We start from the raw sequence: 19,770 nt of genomic DNA on the forward strand, positions 1-19,770 counted from the left end.
TTTGACCATTTCTCAATTGGGGAATGACTTGGATTCTTATAAATTTGATTTAGTTTCCTATATATTTTAGAAATGAGGCCCTTATCAGAAGTACTGACCATAAAAATTGCTTCCCAGCTTTCTGCCTTCCTTCTAATTTTGGATGCATTGCTTCTGTTTGTACAAAATTTTTTAAATTTAATATAATCAAAATCATCCATTTTGCATTTTATAATATACTCTATCTCTTGTTTGGTCAAAAACGGTTTTCCTTTCCAAAGATCTGATAGGTAGACTATTCCTTTCTCTCCTAATTTACCTATGGTATCACCTCTTATGTCTAAATCATGTATCCATTTTGACCTTATTTTAGTATAAGGTGTAAGATGTTGGTCTATGCCTAATTTCTGCCATACTATCTTCCAGTTTTCCCAGCAGTTTTTGTCAAATACTGAGTTCCTATCCTAGAAGCTGGAGTCTTTGGGTTTATCAAACACTATATTACTAGTGTCATTTACTACTGCATTTCCTGAGCCTAGTCTATTCCATTGATCTACCACTCTATTTTTTAGCCAGTACCAGATAGTTTTGATGACTGCCGCTTTATAGTAAAGCTCCAGGTTTGGTACTGCTAACCCACCTTCCTGTGAATTTTTTTTCATTATTTCCCTGGATATTCTTGATTTTTTGTTTTTCCAGATGAATTTTGTTATTATTCTTTCTAGCTGTATAAAATAATTTTTAGGTAGTCTGATTGGTATGGCACTGAATAAGTAAATTAATTTAGGCAGTATTGTCATTTTTACTATATTAGCTCTGCCTATCCATGAGCAATTGATATCTTTCCAATTATTTAGATCTGATTTGATTTGTGTGAAGAGTGTTTGATAGTTGTGTTCATAGAGTTCCTGGCAAGTAGACTCCCAAGTATTTTATATTATCTACCATTACTTTAAATGGAATTTCTCTTTCTATCTCTTGCTGCTGGACTTTGTTGGTCCCCAATTAATTTTTAATCTTTGTTTCAAAGGTCCTTTGTTGAACATAATTTTTATTGCATCATGGTCTGCAAAAGATGTTTCTAATATTTCTATTTTTCTACATTTGTTTGTGAAGGATTTTATGTCCTGATACATAGCCAATTTTTGTAATAGTGCCATGTACAGCTCAGAAATATGTACATTACTTACTAGCTATGTGACCCTGGTAATTAAGTCTGTTTTTACTGTTTGTCTGAAATAATAATTGCTACCTCTGATTTTTTGAAATCAGTTGTAGCATAATAGACTTTGCTCTGTTCCTTTATTTTAACTTTGTGTAAGTCTTCATATTTCAAGTGTGTTTCTTGTATGTAAAATATTGTTGAACTCTGCTTTCTAACCCATTCTTCTACCCTTTTCTGTTGTATAAATGAGTTCATTCCACTCACATTCAGTTATGATTATTCTCTTATATTTTTTCCTATCTTTGTTTCCCACCTCCTCTACATTACAGCCTTTCCTTTTTCTTTTTCAACCCCTCTCAAAACCTCTTGCTCCAAAATCCCTTCCTGAATCTCTTCTTTCTCATCCTCACATCTTCCCCTTTTCTTGTTCCCTCCTGTTTTCCTAGTAGATGGAATGTATTTTTATACCAATGTATGTGTGCATGCATGCATGTGTCTGTCTGTCTGTCTGTTCTATCCTCCTTTGGCCAGTTCAGATAGAAGGTAAGGTTCAAGTGATGCATCCTCCCCCTCCTCCCTCCTTCTTTTTATAAATTTCTGTGCCAAACTGTTAATTCTTTTTCCAATCTCTCTTTCATAGTTCTCATTTCCTTCCCATTTTCCTTAAATCTTACTCATATCATTTAGGATGTCATTTGAAATGCTTTTATTTTAGCTCCCTCATCATTTCTTCTAGGAATTATAATCGATCTTGTGGCAAGGTGATATTTTTTCTTTGAAGCTTTTCTTGTAGGACTTTTTGTGCCTTTTGTGCCAAACTGTTCATTCTTTTTCCAATCTCTCTTTCATAGCTCTCATTTCCTTCCCATTTTTTCTTAAATCATATACCCTGATTATATGAGATAATATTCTTTGCCCTTTCTCCCTCTTTTGTCCTAATGTAAATGCTTTCCCTTTCCATTTGCTTTCTTCTTTCACGATCAAAAATATTCCCATATCCCTGGACTTATTTGACTCCATTTTTGACTACTATGATTTTAAGATTCTTTTTTTTTTTTTTGGCGGGGCAATGGGGGTTAAGTGACTTGCCCAGGGTCATACAGCTAGTAAGTGTTAAGTGTCTGAGGCTGGATTTGAACTCAGATACTCCTGAATCCAGGGCCAGCGCTTTAACCACTGTGCCATCTAGCTTCTCCGATTTTAAGATTATTAAAGGAACCCATGTCTCTTTCTCCTTCCATTAGAATGTAAAGAGTAAGGGGGCAGCTGGGTGGCACAGTGGATAGAGCACTGGTCCTGGAGTTAGGAGAACCTGAGTTCAAATCCGGCTTCAGACACTGGACACTAGCTTTGTGACCCTGGGCAAGTCAGTTAATCCCAATTGCCTCACCAAAAAAAAAAAAAAAAAGAAAAGAATGTAAAGAGGACTATTGTTCACCTATACTTACCTATATATATTCCTGTCAATTCTATTGTTTGTATTTCTTTTATTCTAGTTTAATATTTTATTTTCCCCAATTACAAATAGAAACAATTTTAACATAAGTTTAAAAACGTTTGAGTTCCAAATTCTCTCCCTTCTTTCCTCCTTACCTTCCCCCCTCCCTTAGAAGGCAATTAGATATAGGTTATACATGAGCAGTCATGCAAATCATATTTCCATATCAGTCATGTTGAGAAAGAAAATACAGACCAAATGAAAAAGAAAAAAGAAGAAATAAACCCCTTAGTTTGGGAGAAAGATAAAACAGTCCAGCTGAAAAGGGGAATCCTTGCTAGCAGTTTCTAAGATTGTAGGTACTGGAAGTCAAGGGATCCACCCTCAAACAAGAAACAGGGCCTCATGTCAGTGGCTCTGATCCAGGCCCCTGGAATAGAGGATAATTGGGGCTCAGTCCCCAAGTGAGGTAGTGATGCAACCCCAAGAATGACTAAACAAAAAAATTAAAAGCTATTTAAATGCCAGGAATTGAGATGACATAAATCTAGAAAAGGAGAATAAAGTTTCAAAAAGTATGCTTCAATCTGTAGTCATACTCCATCAATTCTTTCTCTGAAGATGGATAGCGTCATGACTGCTACTCATTGGTACTTGAATTCTTTCTTTCTGGATGTTTACAGTATTTTCCAGTTTACAGTAGTTTTCCTTTACCATTACCCTATGAACCCTGAGAGGAGAAGTATTAATTGCTTTTGAGAACCGGGATGGCCTATGTTTTTTTTTTTTTGGGTGGGGCAATGAGGGTTAAGTGACTTGCCCAGGGTCACAGAGCTAGTAAGTGTCAAGTGTCTGAGAGCAGATTTGAACTCAGGTCCTCCTGAATCCAGGACTGGTACTTTATCCACTGCACCACCTAGCTGCTCCCTGGATGGTCTCTGTATGTGGGAGTTGGGGAAGTAACCCTGGAGAGAATGATATAACATAACATAAATAAACTAAGGAACAATAATAAACATTAAAACTGACAGAAATGATTATTAAATAAAAATTATTGGAGAAATCCAGGTTTTTCCTCCTTCTTAGATCCTATTCTTTACTAGGCCAAGCCAACAGCTAAAGGACATTGTTGATGATCCTAGGTGGGAGAGTCCACCCAACTAGAGAATCTTAAACAGAATTTAATCTAAGGTGAATTCCAGCTTATTGTGTTCCACTCAGCCAGGTCTAAGCAGAGGTGGACTCCCTTTTGTTTAGATTGTCTTAGATGGGGAGTCTGGATTAGAAATATCTTTTTGCCCAAGATTGAGTGATCAGAGTCAAGTCCCCTACCCCCTCATTAGAATAAGACCACCTCTCCTTAAAATATTCCTTCTCATTAATTGTTAACCAGAGTTGATTGCAACCCTCAGGAATACCTACTCTTCCAAGGGCATATAAGCACTGAGTGGGTTCCATGAGGAATCTTTGGCATTTCAAAGTGCCACTCACTCCTTTTATAGGGCACAGTGGATAGAGCACTGTCCCTGAAGTTGGGAGGATCTGAGTTCAAATCTCACCTCAGACACTTACTAGCTGTGTGACCCTGGGCATGTCAACCCCAAATATCCAGGGCCATCTCCAGGTGAGCTGGCATATATCTTGCCATTGGACCAAGGTGTCTCTGGAGGTGAGAGTGAGGTTGGTGACTTTGTACAGCTTTCCCTCTCTTAAATCCAATTCACTGCAAGTCATGACATCACCCTAATGTCAGGGTCCTCTTTGAGAATGAAGGACAACCATGGCCCCTTTTACTAATTATCTGCTAGCATGATTAATAAAATGATTAATTACCCAGAAACTGTGTCTCTCAAACTTTTTTATATGTCACTTAACAATATAATGTTTACATATTTATAATAACATAATAAAGCTTGTAAATAAACTAAGGGACATATCCTTTAATAGTTTAACATAAAGACATTTACTTTATCTAACAAGTGGTTCTTATTTCTGTTGGGAATTAATTATACAATTAATGCTTGTTGATATCACACCCAATCTTGATATAATCTAAAATTCAAATTAAAAATTTTTTTTTTTTTAGTGAGGCAATTGGAGTTAAGTGACTTGCCCAGGGTCACACAACTAGTAAGTATTAAGTGTCTGAGGCTGGATTTGAACTCGGGTCCTCCTGAATACAGGGCCAATGCTCTATCCACTGTGCTACCTAGCTGCCCTAAAATTCAAATTTTTAAAGGGAAGTTCAAGACCAAGGATATATGATATTATGTCTTAATTTTAATAACAACAGAGAGCTGCTACCTACCACATTTCTCACAAAGATTTCTCCCTAATTGTTTCTTGCCTTTTTTTTTACATGCAATGCTTTCTGTTATGTAAAATATGATTTTTCTTTTTTGTAATCTCCTTGAGGGCAGGCATTCTATTCTTTTGTCTTTAGTCTTTATATCCCAAGCAGCTAGAACAAAGTATCTGCTGAGTAAATGCTTTTTGAGTTAGATAAATGAAAACACGTTTCTGTGTTCAGTGAGAAAAACTTTTATTTTAAATGAGTAAGGCACCTTTAATCCAACGAAATGAGATATTCTATGAAGTGTTGTGTTATAATCCGTACAATACACCTAAACCACCACACCAGTAAAAGAATTCCCATGAATCCCCATTTAAAGGGGTTTGGAAAAAATATTCTGTATTTCTGAGAATATTCCAGGTTGCTTACGGTAAAAATGTTAAAAGCAGCATTGTAATTGGATATGATAGCGAATGCCATTCTACTAATAAGAGTTCTATAATGCATCAGAAATCGTCGTATTTTCAAATAGCTGAAAACCAAAAGTAAATATTAAAGAGAGAGCCCTTTTATTCATTCTGGTGTGAACCACAAAGATCATTAAATCCCTTCAGCCTACAGCTATCATTAGATATTTGCATGTTATTTGGATATTTAATTCCATTATTGCTAGTTACCATAGCAGTAGAATAATAAATGTTTTAGCCATAAGATCTTCCATCAGACACAGCTGGGAAACATGCCCATAAATACAGAAGATAATTGACTTCTGAAGCTTTTCAGGGTTCTTGGAAATGCCATACATCTTCCGTAATCTGTGACTGGTGGGCCTCGTTCCCTTGCACTGATGTGTGGTGGGTATCTGGTTCCACGGTAATGTCCAAAGGACCTTCATCTAGGATGGCCAGGGGAGTAGTTACATCAGTGCCAAAGGTCTCGGTAATGTCAGCTGTTCCCAGAGTCATCCCTGGTTCAGAAGTTGGTGGAGTGCCTTTGAGGGGTCCCTTGATCTGCCCAGCTGGGCCTCCCCCCAAGTTGGAAATGCTCCCCTTAGGGAAAGACAGGATCCCTCCTTGGGCCCACGGGATTTCTTCTGGAAGGAAAGCTGGATTCTCAACATTTTCTGGATTGGCTTCAGGCACAGGGGAGCCTTGGGCACCACCCTCTGATGGGCCAGGGGCTTTGTTGCCACCAGTCGGTAGGTCATGTTCAAGAGTAAAGTCTCCTCCCATGGCTGGGTTTGGGGGCATCCCCCCAAAGCCAGTCTTCATTCCTGGAAACATGGCACCATACCCCATGGGGGAACCTCTTCCTCCCTGGAAAGAATCAGAGGATAGAGATACCTGTATCACATACTACCTACCACCCCATACCTTGGCTAGTATCCAATCTGAAAACCATGAAGTCCATTTGGAAAAGCACAATAAATGTTCTGTTTCAAAACCCTGAGGTCACTTTAGATTTTCTTGTTTTTGTTTTTGTTTTTGTTTTTGCAGGGCAATGAGGGTTAAGTGACTTGCCCAGGGTCACACAGCTAGTTAAGTGTAAAATGTCTGAGGCTGGATTTGAACTCAGGTCCTCCTGAATCCAGGGCTGGTGCTTTATCCACTGTGCCACCTAGCTGCCCCCCACTTTAGATTTTCTAATGAAGAGCTCTGCAAAGAGCATTTCCCACCGAAATAGAAGGTATACACAATATTTAGAAAGAGCCTGGCAGAGACCACTGAACAAGACACAAAAAAACTAGATTGTGATTTCATAGATTATAGAGATTCCTCACACCAATGCAGACTGATAATTCCTCTGTAACACAGAACATCGTTTGGGGGTACTGAGGTTAAGTGACTTGACCATCCAGTGAATATGGGTCAAAGGTCATAGACTCCTTCATCCTCATTAAAATACAACATCTAGTTCGGAGGGAGAAGAATATTATTAGTGAGGAACAGAGCAATCAGAACTTGGGTTTATGCATACAACCCACATATCTCTGTGTGTGTGTGTGTGTGTGTGTGTGTGTGTGTGTGTGTGTGTATTATACTGTTATATGTTGTTACTATCAATTGGAATCTGTAAATGCAGCATTACTTTTAAATTTTCTCTCCAGTTTTTCTTTATGCCTGGAAGTTAATGGTGAAATGGAGTTTAACTTTGGACCCAAGTGCAACAATCTTGCTTTTTAAGAAATCAGAAGACTGCAGTAGTTTGCTGGGGAAATTGAAAAGAATGACAAAGTTTATATCCAGAAAACTTACTCAACCCCAAATCCCATTCAAATAGATATTTCTTAGCTAATCACTCAGAGATATATCATATATAGCCTGATATTATTGTCTGAACCCAATCTATCATTTATGTCTCATAAGCAGAACTTTCTTAATGATGAGAATATTTTGATTCCTGGATATTTCTGATGGTTTTTTTTTTTGTTGTTGTTTTTGCAGGGCAATGGGGGTTAAATGACTTGCCCAGGGTCACACAGCTAGTAAGGGTCAAATGTCTGAGGTTGGATTTAAACTCAGGTCCTCCTGAATGCAGGGCTGGTGCTTTATCCACTGCACCACCTAGCTGCCCTATTTCTGATGTTTCTTAAGAAGGAGAATGTTTGCATTCATGCATCCTTTAGTAAAATGTTTTGTTATGGAAAAATACCTTGTTAATGTAACCCTTCGGAAGAGACTAAACATTTCTTTGGTTTTTCTGTTTTTGTTAGGATAAAAGAAACTCTATAGAAAAGTTAATTTGAGCTTATACTCAAAGACACTGATTCTTTCAGTGTTTCTCCCTCACTAGTAAAATATCTTTTAACTTTAGTGAGAGTGTTGAAATCTAATTTCAGGGGCCTACAATAATGGATTCAAATTAATTAAACCAAATTGGACTAATAGCTCAAGGCAAAATTATGTGATTTTAATTCTTTTGAGTCATTTTCTTTTTCTATGATGTAATAATAATAATGGTTAGCATTTATGTAACTTTTAAGTTTGCAAAGCACTTCATAAATTTTCTCTCATTTGATCCTTTCAAAAGGTCCTAAGACACAAAAAAGGTTAGAAACCTCTCATCTAGCATCATATTTTCTTCATTTTACTGTGAGCTCCTTGCCACCAGAGACTGTTTTTTGCCTTTGGCTAAGCCTATGGCTTAGCACGGTGCTTGGAACTTAGTTGGTGCTTCATAAATGTTGTTCACTTGGCTTCTCAGATGAAGCAAGCTGGAGTTTGCCCATTTGCGACATTTTAACTACAGGTATCATATCATGTAAACCAATGCTCGCAACTTGACAGGAAGCCTTAAACTTTTTTTTTTTTTTTAAAGACTGGATCTCCATCTTTCTGTTTTCATCTTCATGACAAGTCTTTCCTTTGGTTATAAAGAAAATATCTTTCATCAAGAAAATACCTAAAACCCGAGCTGTCTAAGATTCTGATTGAGGGTTAAATATAGTCACAGATCTGAAGCACCTGCCTGAGATTTAACATCAGGATATTTAACCAAATAGCAACATAAGAACTGTTGCTAAGTCTCCTGTACATTGACATGGACTCTCATGTCTAGAGTGGAAAAACATGGCTAAACTCCCATAGCTGCATGTTTGAGGCTTAATGGAAAACCATGGCCATGGTCTGTGGTCCCAAATTACTGAGCAGGCTCATCTGAATATTGCCTTAGGAAGCAGGGAATCACTCACCATCATTTCCTCAGAGCTTAGTATGCCGAATCTTCCTGGGGCATTCTGTTCAAAGAAAATAATGAAATGGTGAAACAAGAGCTAGCCCAGTCAAGGGTTATCTTTTTAGTCACTGAGGAGTGAAAATGGGAAACTATTTTGCTTTTTGCTCAGATTTTAACATCAAGGTTGTATAGGTAGACTAGAATAGAGGCTCAGTTCTTTGAGGGTAGGAATGAGCCTCTTTCATTTTTACCTTGGTATCCCCAGTGCCTCATGTGTAGTAGTTTTTTTTTTCTTTTTCTTTCTTTCTTTTCTTTTAGTGAGGCAATTGGGGTTAAGTGACTTGCCCAGGGTCACACAGCTAGTGCGTGTCAAGTGTCTGAGGTTGGATTTGAACTCAGGTCCTCTTGACTCCAGGGCTGGTGCTCTATCCACTGTGCCACCTAGTTGCCCCTCATGTGTAGTAGTTTAATGATAAGGAACACTAGGCCATTTATTGGTAATTCACCTGTAAATCATTGGTCCAGGGAATTCCCAGGTGAGGGAATGCTCTCGATCAATGTAGGTTTATACTTTCTCTCTGGATAGAGAGTAGGCACTTAATATATTGATTGGGTTGATAAGCTGATGCACTGAGTATAGCGGCAAAGCCAAGTAGGAGCTGAGAAATTATCTGCCCAATAGTCTTCAAGAAATTAGAACCCAATGTTAACTTTTGCCTTGATGTCTTTTCAGACCTCACTTTTTGGTTACTTTTTAATGTAATTACACACACACACACACATAATATATTTTGTACACTTTAGTTGTATGAGTTTATGTATTATTCTCTGAATAGCCTGCAAACTCCGTGGGGAGCTCTATCTATCTATCTATCTATCTATCTATCTATCTATCTATCTATCTATCTATCTATCTATCTATCATCTATCTGGTGCTTCTGAATGCAATTATTATACTTATTAATATATCATATTTTACATTTCATATGCTTTAGTGTATGAGTTTCTGAATTATTACCTGAGTAGCCTTTAAGCTTTCTGAGGACAAGAGCACTTACTTTTATATTTGTATCTCCAGCCTAGTACACATAGTAGTCAGTTCAACCAGTAAGTCTTTCAACAAACATTTAGTAAGCACCTACTATGTTCCAGGAATTTTGCTAAGTATCTAATAGGTGCTTATTGAGTGATGAGGGTGGGGACTTTATTTTATATAAACTTTGCAACTCTTTCCATGTCCATCATAGTGCTCTTGGCACAGAGTGGGAGTTTAATGAATAAATGCTAGCTGAATGAGAGAAATTGTTATAATATACAGAAATTTTATAAGAATAATGCAATTATATACAATAATAGAAATGTCATACGATAATATATTTTCTATACAATAGAATATGTAATATTTAAAGATATAAAATAATGATGTATTATATGAAAATAAAATACATAAAAATTATCTATGGTGTATTAAATTGAAATAATTAATTTATTAAATTATTCATCAAAATTCATTTGGTACTTTAAGGTTTCCAAAGGCCTTCCACACATTATCTTATTCTAGTCTCTCGATAACCTTATGAAGGAATTACTAGAGATATTGTCATGCACATTTTTCATATATGGAAGGTGAAGTTCAAAGTTTTTAAGGGACCTGTCTGGGATCACATAGCTTGTAAGGATTGAGTCAGGATTTGAACTTAAGATCTTCCTGACTTCTGATCCTCTGCTCAGTGGAAACAACAGACCCTTCTACTTCACCTTCACTATGAAGACATTCAACAAATAGTGATGGTGCTCCTACTTGGGCTGGTGTCTCTATGTAACTTGTACTTACCAATTGGTTTGCTCCATAGGGCACGTAAAACATTCTTGGGTAAAGCTAGACATAAATGAAACAGTCATTAGAAAAGTCTTTTCCAAGGAGAAAATGTTAAGCTGCTCTGGCAGAGGACAAACAAACAAACAAAACAGTAGCAAAAACAAAAACAAAACTTACTGGGGCTTTCTCTGTTTTTTGTGCTGGTCCTTCAGAGACCAAACGTCCCATTGGAAATATCTTTACAGAAAGCAGAATAAATGTTTAATGTAACACAGCTTTTAACAACACTTTTAAAGTTAGATAAAACAAACTGGCCAGGATGAAGGCATGACAAATAGTCACACAACTTTAAAGCAAAGCAAAGACAATAATTTTGCTTGATTGCAGACTGTGGGGGATGGGAGTCATTCAACGAGCATTTAAAACTCTTTACTTTCCCTCTTTCAATAGGGATACACTTTGATAAATTGTGCCATTAAAATGTGTACTTACTGAATGACCCAGTTGACCTGCAAAATCCAGTTCTGGTAGCTGCATCATAAATAAATGTTTAAATTACAGAACAGTCAAAATTCTAAGCAAAGGGAATTAAGCATGCAAATAATCACTCCTGCTTGCAAATAGACCTCTTTAGAAAAATTGGAAAGTGTCCCCCTTCTTGTCTGGCTTTGTCTCTTACATCTAGAATTAGAATGGGAAGGGATCCCAGAAGCCAATCTCATCACACCCCCTCATTTTGGGGTTGGGGAAATGGAGGTCCAGGTCTTAGAGTTACCATCTTATTTTTTTATTATTCTTAAAATGTTTATTTTCAGTTCCAAATTCTCTCCCTCCTTCCAGCTCCTCCTCCACCCATTGAGATGGCAAACAATATGATAATCATGATATGGGTGAAGTCATGCAAAACATTTCTGTATTAACTATATTGCAAAAAAGCAAGAAAAATAAAGTGAAAAAAGTTACCATCTTATTTTCAAGACTGTCGTTTAACCACAAAGGCCTATTGACCAGCCCCCTGGAAATTCAGCTCAATAATACCTAGAGACAGTATGATATAATGGCTAGAGATCTGACCTCAGAGCCAGGAAGAGCTGAGTTCAATTTCTGTCTGGGTGACTCTGGACAAGTCACTTCCCTTTGAAGTTCTCCAGCCAACTCTCTAAGATTATAAATTGCAAAGATGGCACTAACCTTCATTGGTAGAAGGAATGACTTCATGTGGGAGTTCCAGAAGGAGCATTTTCAAAAGGAGAGAATGTGTAAAAGGTGCTTTGCACCCTTTAAAGTATCACATAGGTTTTATTAACATCATAAATGTGAATATGATACTAGTAATAAGGCTTGGGAATTTTTATTATCCCAGCCATAGAATGTGGGAGAATTGGAAATGATCTTAGCCATCCTCAAGTGCCATGCTCTGATGTTTACAAATAAAGAAACTGAGGCCCAGGGAGGTATGAGGTCACATAAGGAGTCAGTGAACAGAGTCAGGAATAGGAGGATTCTTTTCTCCTGACTCTCCCAGACCTCTCCCCCTTTATTTTCTAGAAGTTGCTCTCAGATGCTCCATTTCTTCTCTACAGTCAGATGGAGTGACCTCTAGTCTGGGGCAAGGTCATTAGCAACTCTGCTCAGTCCCTTCACTTTGGTGACACAATTGAGCAGAGAGAACCAGGAGGGATTTTTACTGGGTTACTCTATTATGGTTGAGCCTCCACCTTGGTTTTCTTGGGCATTTCTGACTCTCATGTTCCATCTCACCACCTGGGGTTGAAGAGGACCTAGTCTATGCCACCACCAGGCTCCATGTTGATGCATGATGTAGGGGAAAGAGCTGTGGACTCAGAGTCCCAAGGAACCTAGGTTGAGATCCTGCTTTTAACATTCACTAGCTGTGTGGCCTTGGGCAAATGAGTTAGCAACCTCTCTGAACCTCAGTTTCCTCATCCATAAAATGGGACTAATGACACCTTTGGTACCTGCCTCATAGCATTGGGAAGATCAAGTGCGATAATGTCTATAAAATGCTTTGCAATGGGGCAGCTAGATGGCGCAGTGAATAGAGCACCGGCCCTGGAGTCAGGAGTACCTGAGTTCAAATCCGGCTTCAGACACTTAACACTTACTAGCTGTGTGACTCTGGGCAAGTCACTTAACCCCAATTGCCTCACTAAAAAAAAAAAATGCTTTGCAAACCATCAAGCTCTCTCTACAATGTTGTAGATCTTTCGCTGGAAGGAACCTTAGAGGCTGTCTAGTCTAACTCTTTCATTTTGCATTTTTCAAATAAAGGCTGTGATTTCATTGGTGCAGCAAACTCCCAGTGAGGAAACTCCCTCTACCAGTGCAGATTCTATGGTTGTTATGTAGTTCACTTAATTGTCTAGGAAACTGCCTATGGCTCTGAGGAGTGAAATGATTTACCCAGGATCACACAGCCAGTATGGGGGCAAAAGGAGAACTTAAACTGAGGTCTTCTTAACTCCTAACTCTCTCCACCACAGCATGCTGCTTCTCTCAATCTGCTCATTGTACAGATTGGGAAACTGGGTCAAGGAGGGTTAAAGGACTTGCTAGTGTCACACAGACAAATGGCAGAGCTAGAATTCAAACCAAGATCCTTTGACATAGTACCTAGTACTCTCCCCACTCCTTCATGCCGTCTGTCACTTGTATAAATGGCAGGGTTTTGGTTTTATTTTGTCCAGACCTAGGATATCCTTGGGTTTGGGAAGGGCTAGTGAGGAAACTCATTCCACCAATACAGATCAAGAACTGGTCTACCATTTAGAGAATCGCCAGTTGTCATTATTAATATGAATTCTTCTTATTTTGTTCTGTGGTGGTCAGATAGAAATGTCCCCCGGACAAGTTATAGTAATAGTATTAATGCATAATAATAAAAAGAGCTCATTGTGTTCAATGGTAGTCACAAGTCATAGTAATAATAACAAGTTATTGTTATTATTTAAAAAATAGTTCTCATCTTTTTTGGTGGAGTTGAGATCTCAGGACAAGCAATAGTAATAATAAGAATAATGAACAATAATAAAAAGTTCTTGTCTTGTTCAATGTAGGACAGATAGAAATGCCCCAAGGATGTCAGTAATAATAATAAAACATATCATTTTTTTCAGTGGAGATCAGAAAGAAATGTGCCTGGGATAGTAATAATAACAATAATAATTATCATTAACAAAAATAATTCTCATCAGATAGAAATGACCTTGGGACAAGTAATAGTAATTATTATTATCAACAATAAACATTCTTATCTTATTCAGTGGAGGTCAGATAGATATACTCCAGGAACAAGCAGTAATAAAGAAACATACACAAATAAATAAAGAAAGAAATAAGTAAAATGAAAGAATGCATAAAGAAAACCAAATGCCAATTTGTTCAATGGAGTTCAGATACAAATGCTCCTAGGACAAATTGTTATTAGTAGAATTACTAATAATATGTCCTTCATGCAGCTTGACAACTATGACATTATTATGGGTGTTATTACTAGTACAACTTTATTAGTAGTATTAACATACTACAGCATTATTACTATTACAGTAGTAATATATTACTATAGTATCATTGCTATACAATAATTTTAGTATTACTATTACTACATACTTTATTATGAGTATTAATAAATTTATATACTATTATTTTATTATAGTAGTAATGCACTATTTATTAAAGTATTATTATTATATAAGACTACAGAATTATTAGTATTAATGTTACTGATATATATTTTATTAGTAGTATTAATAAACTACTATAATGTTATTACTATTAGAGTAGTAATATACTGCCACAGTATCATTACTATATAATACTTGGTATTATTAGAATTAATATTGCTACACTATTATTTCTATTTAAAAGTACTATAATTATCATTAGTATTAATATTACTACACACTTTATTATTAATATAAAATACTGCAATTATTAGTAGTAATATTACTACATGGTTTACTATTAGTTTTAAAAAGTACTACAATATTGTTAGTATATTACAATAGTAATGTATGACTAAAGTAACATTACTATAACATCACTATGGTGTTATTAGTATTATTATATATTTTATATCTGTATTTGTATATTATATATTTATATTATGTATTTTATTTTAGTATTAATACTATACTTTTATTATTATTATTATCACCACAATATTTTTCAGTAGTAGTATTAATATTCTACTATATCATTATTATTACAATAGTAATAATATAGCTATAATGTTATTACCATACAATATCAATATTACTACTACATGCTTTATTATTATTAATATTATTACTACACATTTGTTTCTATTGTTAGTATTTATAAACTACTACAGCATTATTACTATTACAATAGTGATGGGAGACTAAAGTATCATTCCTATAGCAATACTACAGTATTACTGTTACTACTACACATTTTATTATTGACATTAATAATATACTGCTGTGGTATTATTACTATACAATACTACAGCAGTATTAATAGAATTGCTACTCCTACTGTGCTTTATTATTAGTATTGTTAATATCAATAAAATCATTGCAGTTAGCGTTAATGCTGCTACTTCTAAAGTTTCACAGTTGTCAGGCTGTGTGGAGGAGATGTTTGCATACTGCATATGCTATGATGGGAATGACTTAAGTGAATCTCTGGGGCTTGTTTTCTCTTGGGATTTTAGCAGCTGTTGGGAGATGGTATTTGATTGAATAAGGAAACCATGCAATGACCTCGGGCCTCCCTGCCCTGCCCAAGGGCCCCCCGGGCTGCTGGCCCACTGCTCTGTCCTCTGGGTGCACGTGGATCTGTCCCTGATTCAGCGGAGGCTGAGGTGCCCCGTGCTGGGTGGCATCCGGTGCTGGGCTGGGCTGGAGAAATGGCTTCTGGCCTGGCTTTTGGGGCTGCTGAGATGGTAGAGGAGGCGGATGGACCGGCAAGGCGTATTCATACTGCAGAGGAAGGAAAACGGAAGAGTGCATGAAAGGGGTCAGGGGAGGCCAGCCGGGCCAGCACCCAGCCATGCTCCTGGGGCCGGCGTCTGCTCGGGGTCAGCGCCACCCTCCTCATCCAGCTCCACAATTTTAGCCCACTCTGAGAGCAGCAGACTCGTCCGCATACCGCCTATGTCCCTGGTTGCTCATCTCTCTCTAATTAGAATGCGAGCTCCTTGAGAGCAGGGACGTGGCTTTGTTTTTCTTTGGTTCCTCAGCACTTAGAACAGTTTCTGACATATAGAATTATTAGTATGGAATATTAGTACAGAAAACACTTAATACAAGATTGCCGATTGACTAACACAATTCAATCAACATTGGTTTACACCTAGTATGATCCGGATGGGCCAGCTAGGTGGTGAAGTCGATAGTAAGACTAATTTTCTAGAGTTCAAAACCAGCCTCAGATGCTTCCTAACCATGTGACCCTGGGTAAGTCACTTAACCCTGTTTGCCTCAGTTTCTTCATCTGTAAAATGAGCTGGAGAAGGAAATGGCAAACCCCTCCAGTATCTTTGCCAAGAAAACCTCAAATGGGATCATGGAGAATCCGAAGTGACTGAAACAACTGAACAACAAATGAACAGGCATTGTCCTAGGTGCTAGTCATATGAATCCAAATCCAATTGCTGTAGAGTGTTCTTAGCATAAATTACCATCAGCACACAGTCTCCTATTTCTCTCTTTATCTCTCCGTCTCTGTCTCTGTCTCTGTCTGTCTCTCTGTCTGTGTCTCTGTCTTTCTGTCTCACTTTCTGCGTTTCCCTGTTCCTCTCTATCTCTTTGTATTTGTTTTATATCATCTATTTAAATTATAAAATTGTAAAAATTATAAAACATTTTATTCTGAACTTAATAAACCCCAAATGAAACGAACATTTCCATTTGCTAAGTAGAGCTGAAAAAAGGATTATACACGAAGCTTGAATCTGTTACAAGCATCTTGTTTTTCCTTTGAAGTACATAATGCAACTTTCAAAACCGTCCCTGTTTGTCTATGTTTACTTCTGTTCTCTTTTGGACATTACAAAAAAGCTTCCATGACCTTCTTTTAGTCAGTTTACAAGCTATTCCTCTATGTATTTCCATGTATACCTTCTTCACTCCCATTTAAAAAAAGAAGAAAATTGAAATCCTCCCAACAAATACACCCAGTCCTGCATAAATTTCCATGTTGGAGGCCTCCTCTTTATTTGTTTTGTTTTTTGTTTTTGGTAGGGCAGTGAGGGTTAAGTGACATGCCCAAGGTCACACAGCTAGTAAGTGTCAAGTGTCTGAGGCTGGATTTGAACTCAGGTCCTCCTGAATCCAAGGCCAGTGCTTTATCCACTGCGCCACCTAGCCACCCGGAGCCCTCCTCTTTAAAAGACTGTCTTTTTCCAGACTGCTTTTCCTAAAAAATCTGCGGTGACTCCCTTCTGCTAATGCCTTAATCTGCTCTTATTCAAAGCTCACCATGATTTCAGGATCACAGATTGAGAGGTAGAAGGGAATGCAGGGGTTATCTACTTCAATCCTCTTCTTTGGTAACTGAGGAAACCGAGGCAAACAAAGTTTTCCACCGGGGCAGCTGGGTGGCACAGTAGATAACAGTGCCAGACCGGGAGTCAGGAAGATTCATCTTCCTGAGTTCAAATCTGGCTTCAGACACTTAAAAGTTGTGTGACCCTGGGAAAGTCATGGAGAAAGAGTGGAAGCAAGGGTCTTACCTGTTGTGTCTCATGTTCCCTTTGCTGCATCCATGGGAAGGAGGAGTGGGGTGGAAGGAGTCCATGCATCCATAAAGAGGTAAATGGTTTCCCATAACCAAACCTAGAGAACTAAGGAAGGGGATGAGGTAGAAAGGGACATCATCTTATTTCTGCAATAATAATAACTAGCACTTATAGAGTGTTTTACAAATATTACTTTATTTTATCCTCACAACAATCCTGGGAAATAGGTACTATTTTACATGTATACTCTCCTCATTTTCCAGATGAGGAAACTGAGGCAGACAGAGGAGTGACTTGCCCAAGGTCACACAGTTATTAAGTGTCTGAGGCTGGATTTAAACTTGGTCTTTCTGATTCCAGGCCTAGAAGGCCATAGGAGGACTGAAAATATAGGGAGCAATGTTAAAATTGGATTATTTAAACATCAACATTTATGTATCCTTTCATTAGGGGCAGCATGGAATAGTGCAAAGCCCTTTAAATTTGTTATTTTAATTAACCTATTTGTCTATCTGTGTCCCAAGCAACTCTGATTATAAGTTACAAGCTACTGTGATTTGTGCCAACACAATACACCTAGAATATCACAGGTCTGGACCACATTTATGTTCAAAAGTGTTGTTGTCGTTGTCCTTCATTCTCGAAGAAGACCATGACATTGGGGTGATGTTGTGACTTGCACAGTGAATTGGATTGAAGTGAGGGAGGGCTGTGCAAGGTCACTAGCCTCTCTCCTCCAGAGCCATGTTGGTGTAGTGGCAAGATCTACATTAGAATGACTGGAGATGGCCCAGCATGTTTAAGGCAATTGGATTTAAGGGACTTTCCCAGGGTCACACAGCTAGTAAATGTCTGAGGTGAGATTTGAACTCGGGTCTTCCTGACTCCAGGGCCAGTGCTCTATTGACTGTGCCACCTAGCTGCTCCTTGTTCAAAATTAGTTGCTAAATATTGATTTAGTTTCTTAAAAAAAGTTTACTAATCATTTCTGGCTTTACAATACAGCCATCTCCTGGTATACCACCTTCCGTAACCCCATCTTGATTAGATGGGGTTTCCTTGCAACAAAGAAAAATAATTAAGCAAAAGCAAATGGAGACAGTGCTTGAGCCTAAGAGTATATGAAACTTTCTCTACCCACAGTTTTCCAGGGCAAGGGTGCTTCCTCCCTCTCTGGGACTAAGATTGGTCACTATCATTACTCAGCTAAACTGTTATTTTCAACAACTGTTAAAAGTAGACTGTGGGGGGCAGCTGGGTGGCACCGGCCCTGGATTCAGGAGGACCTGAGTTCAAATCCAACCTCAGACATTTGACACTTGACGCTTACTACCTGTGTGACCCTGGGCAAGTCACTTAACCCTCATTGCCCTGAAAAAAATAGTAGACTGTGAAATTCTCCTAAGTTTGGCCAAGATCTAGTTTTTCAAATGCCTATTTGTTTTAGTCGAGGGGAAAGAGAGAGGGAATGAGAGGAGACTTCTTTGACTCTTATTTTTGGATTTTGTGATTTATTTGCTCATCTGTATTTGGAATATTTAGGGCACTTATATTAACAATAACCATAGTATTGCTACAACTGTGAGTAAGAGGAAACGTTTGAAAGCAATTACCTGAGAAAGCAGGTCCAGTCCATTCAGATTCCCCAACTGTCTCATTGTCTGTTGAGGGAGAATGAGAGTTAGAACCTGCTTTGTTTTCTTTTTTCTTTGTATGATCTCATCACAAACTAAAAGCAAACCAGCATGGTCTGCTTAAAAAGAACCAAAAGGGGACCCATGGCACAAGCTTTGTGAGGGCTGATAACTTAGTTCTTGCTTAAATAGTTATTCCTTCCACATCATGACTTTCCCCATCCCAGTTTTGATATATTGCTGGTCAGCATAAGAAATTAAATGGGATTTTGGGGGAGTTTTGTAGAACCCGCAGATTATATGCAAAGGTTAGCAGACAACACAGAGCCTATCACCAAACTTTATAATAAGGTACTGTAAACACCCCATAAAAGAAAAAGAAAAAATTCAGACTTCTGTGGTACAAAGGGAAGGCCAAAAAATTTTATGTGGATTTTCCAGATTGTGGGGGTGCCAAGTCCCAACTCCGCCCCCCACCATGATGTGGAAGGAAAACTATATATCTTATACAAACTTCTATTATTTACTGGATGGGCGAAAATATTTTCAGTTGAAATACATTAAATTCATTAAAATATTTAAGTGGAAATGCATTCACTTTGGGAAATATATATTTATGCGTCTTCAGATAGTTTTTTAAAAAAAGTTACATGTTTTCTTATTTGCTGAAATTCAGCTTGAAGATAAAAACCCCTTAGAAATAAATGACATTAGGCTGTTTTTACTTCAAAAAAGCAAGTAGATGATTTCAAACCAATTAGATTGTCTCACAGTCTTTTACCCCAGGACTTCTTAAACTTTTTCCATTTGTGACCTCTTTTCTCCCTGAGAAATTTTTATGGGATTCCAGGTATATAGGTATATAAAATAGGTATACATAACCTTTTACTGTTGCCAAATTTTTCGTGACCCCTGCATTCATGGAGTTTAACAATTTAAGAAGTTTTGCTCTACCCAAGTGTCCTACAAACCAGGATTATTACCTATAAATATTACAATCAAAACAATTATGGGTTTAAACTAGTTTCCTCATGCTAAGT

The 19,770-nt window shown here is 37.6% G+C and overlaps 1 protein-coding gene across 1 annotated transcript in view; it reads right to left on the reverse strand.

Moving 5' to 3' along the window:
* Positions 1-5,145: 5,145 nt before the first annotated feature.
* Positions 5,146-19,770, reverse strand: part of AMBN (ameloblastin) — a 56,474-nt gene continuing 41,849 nt past the window's right edge. The window contains exons 5-12 of the mRNA XM_043972359.1: positions 18,710-18,757; positions 17,091-17,201; positions 15,118-15,336; positions 10,862-10,900; positions 10,547-10,606; positions 10,385-10,429; positions 8,567-8,611; positions 5,146-6,191 (exon numbers count right to left, since the gene is read on the reverse strand). Of these exons, the coding sequence (XP_043828294.1) occupies positions 5,655-6,191; positions 8,567-8,611; positions 10,385-10,429; positions 10,547-10,606; positions 10,862-10,900; positions 15,118-15,336; positions 17,091-17,201; positions 18,710-18,757 (1,104 nt within the window). The 3' untranslated portion in view covers positions 5,146-5,654. The remainder of the gene's footprint in view (positions 6,192-8,566; positions 8,612-10,384; positions 10,430-10,546; positions 10,607-10,861; positions 10,901-15,117; positions 15,337-17,090; positions 17,202-18,709; positions 18,758-19,770) is intronic.

This window comes from Dromiciops gliroides, chromosome 6 (genome assembly GCF_019393635.1).
Source record: "Dromiciops gliroides isolate mDroGli1 chromosome 6, mDroGli1.pri, whole genome shotgun sequence".
In the NCBI taxonomy this organism is placed as follows: domain Eukaryota; kingdom Metazoa; phylum Chordata; class Mammalia; order Microbiotheria; family Microbiotheriidae; genus Dromiciops; species Dromiciops gliroides.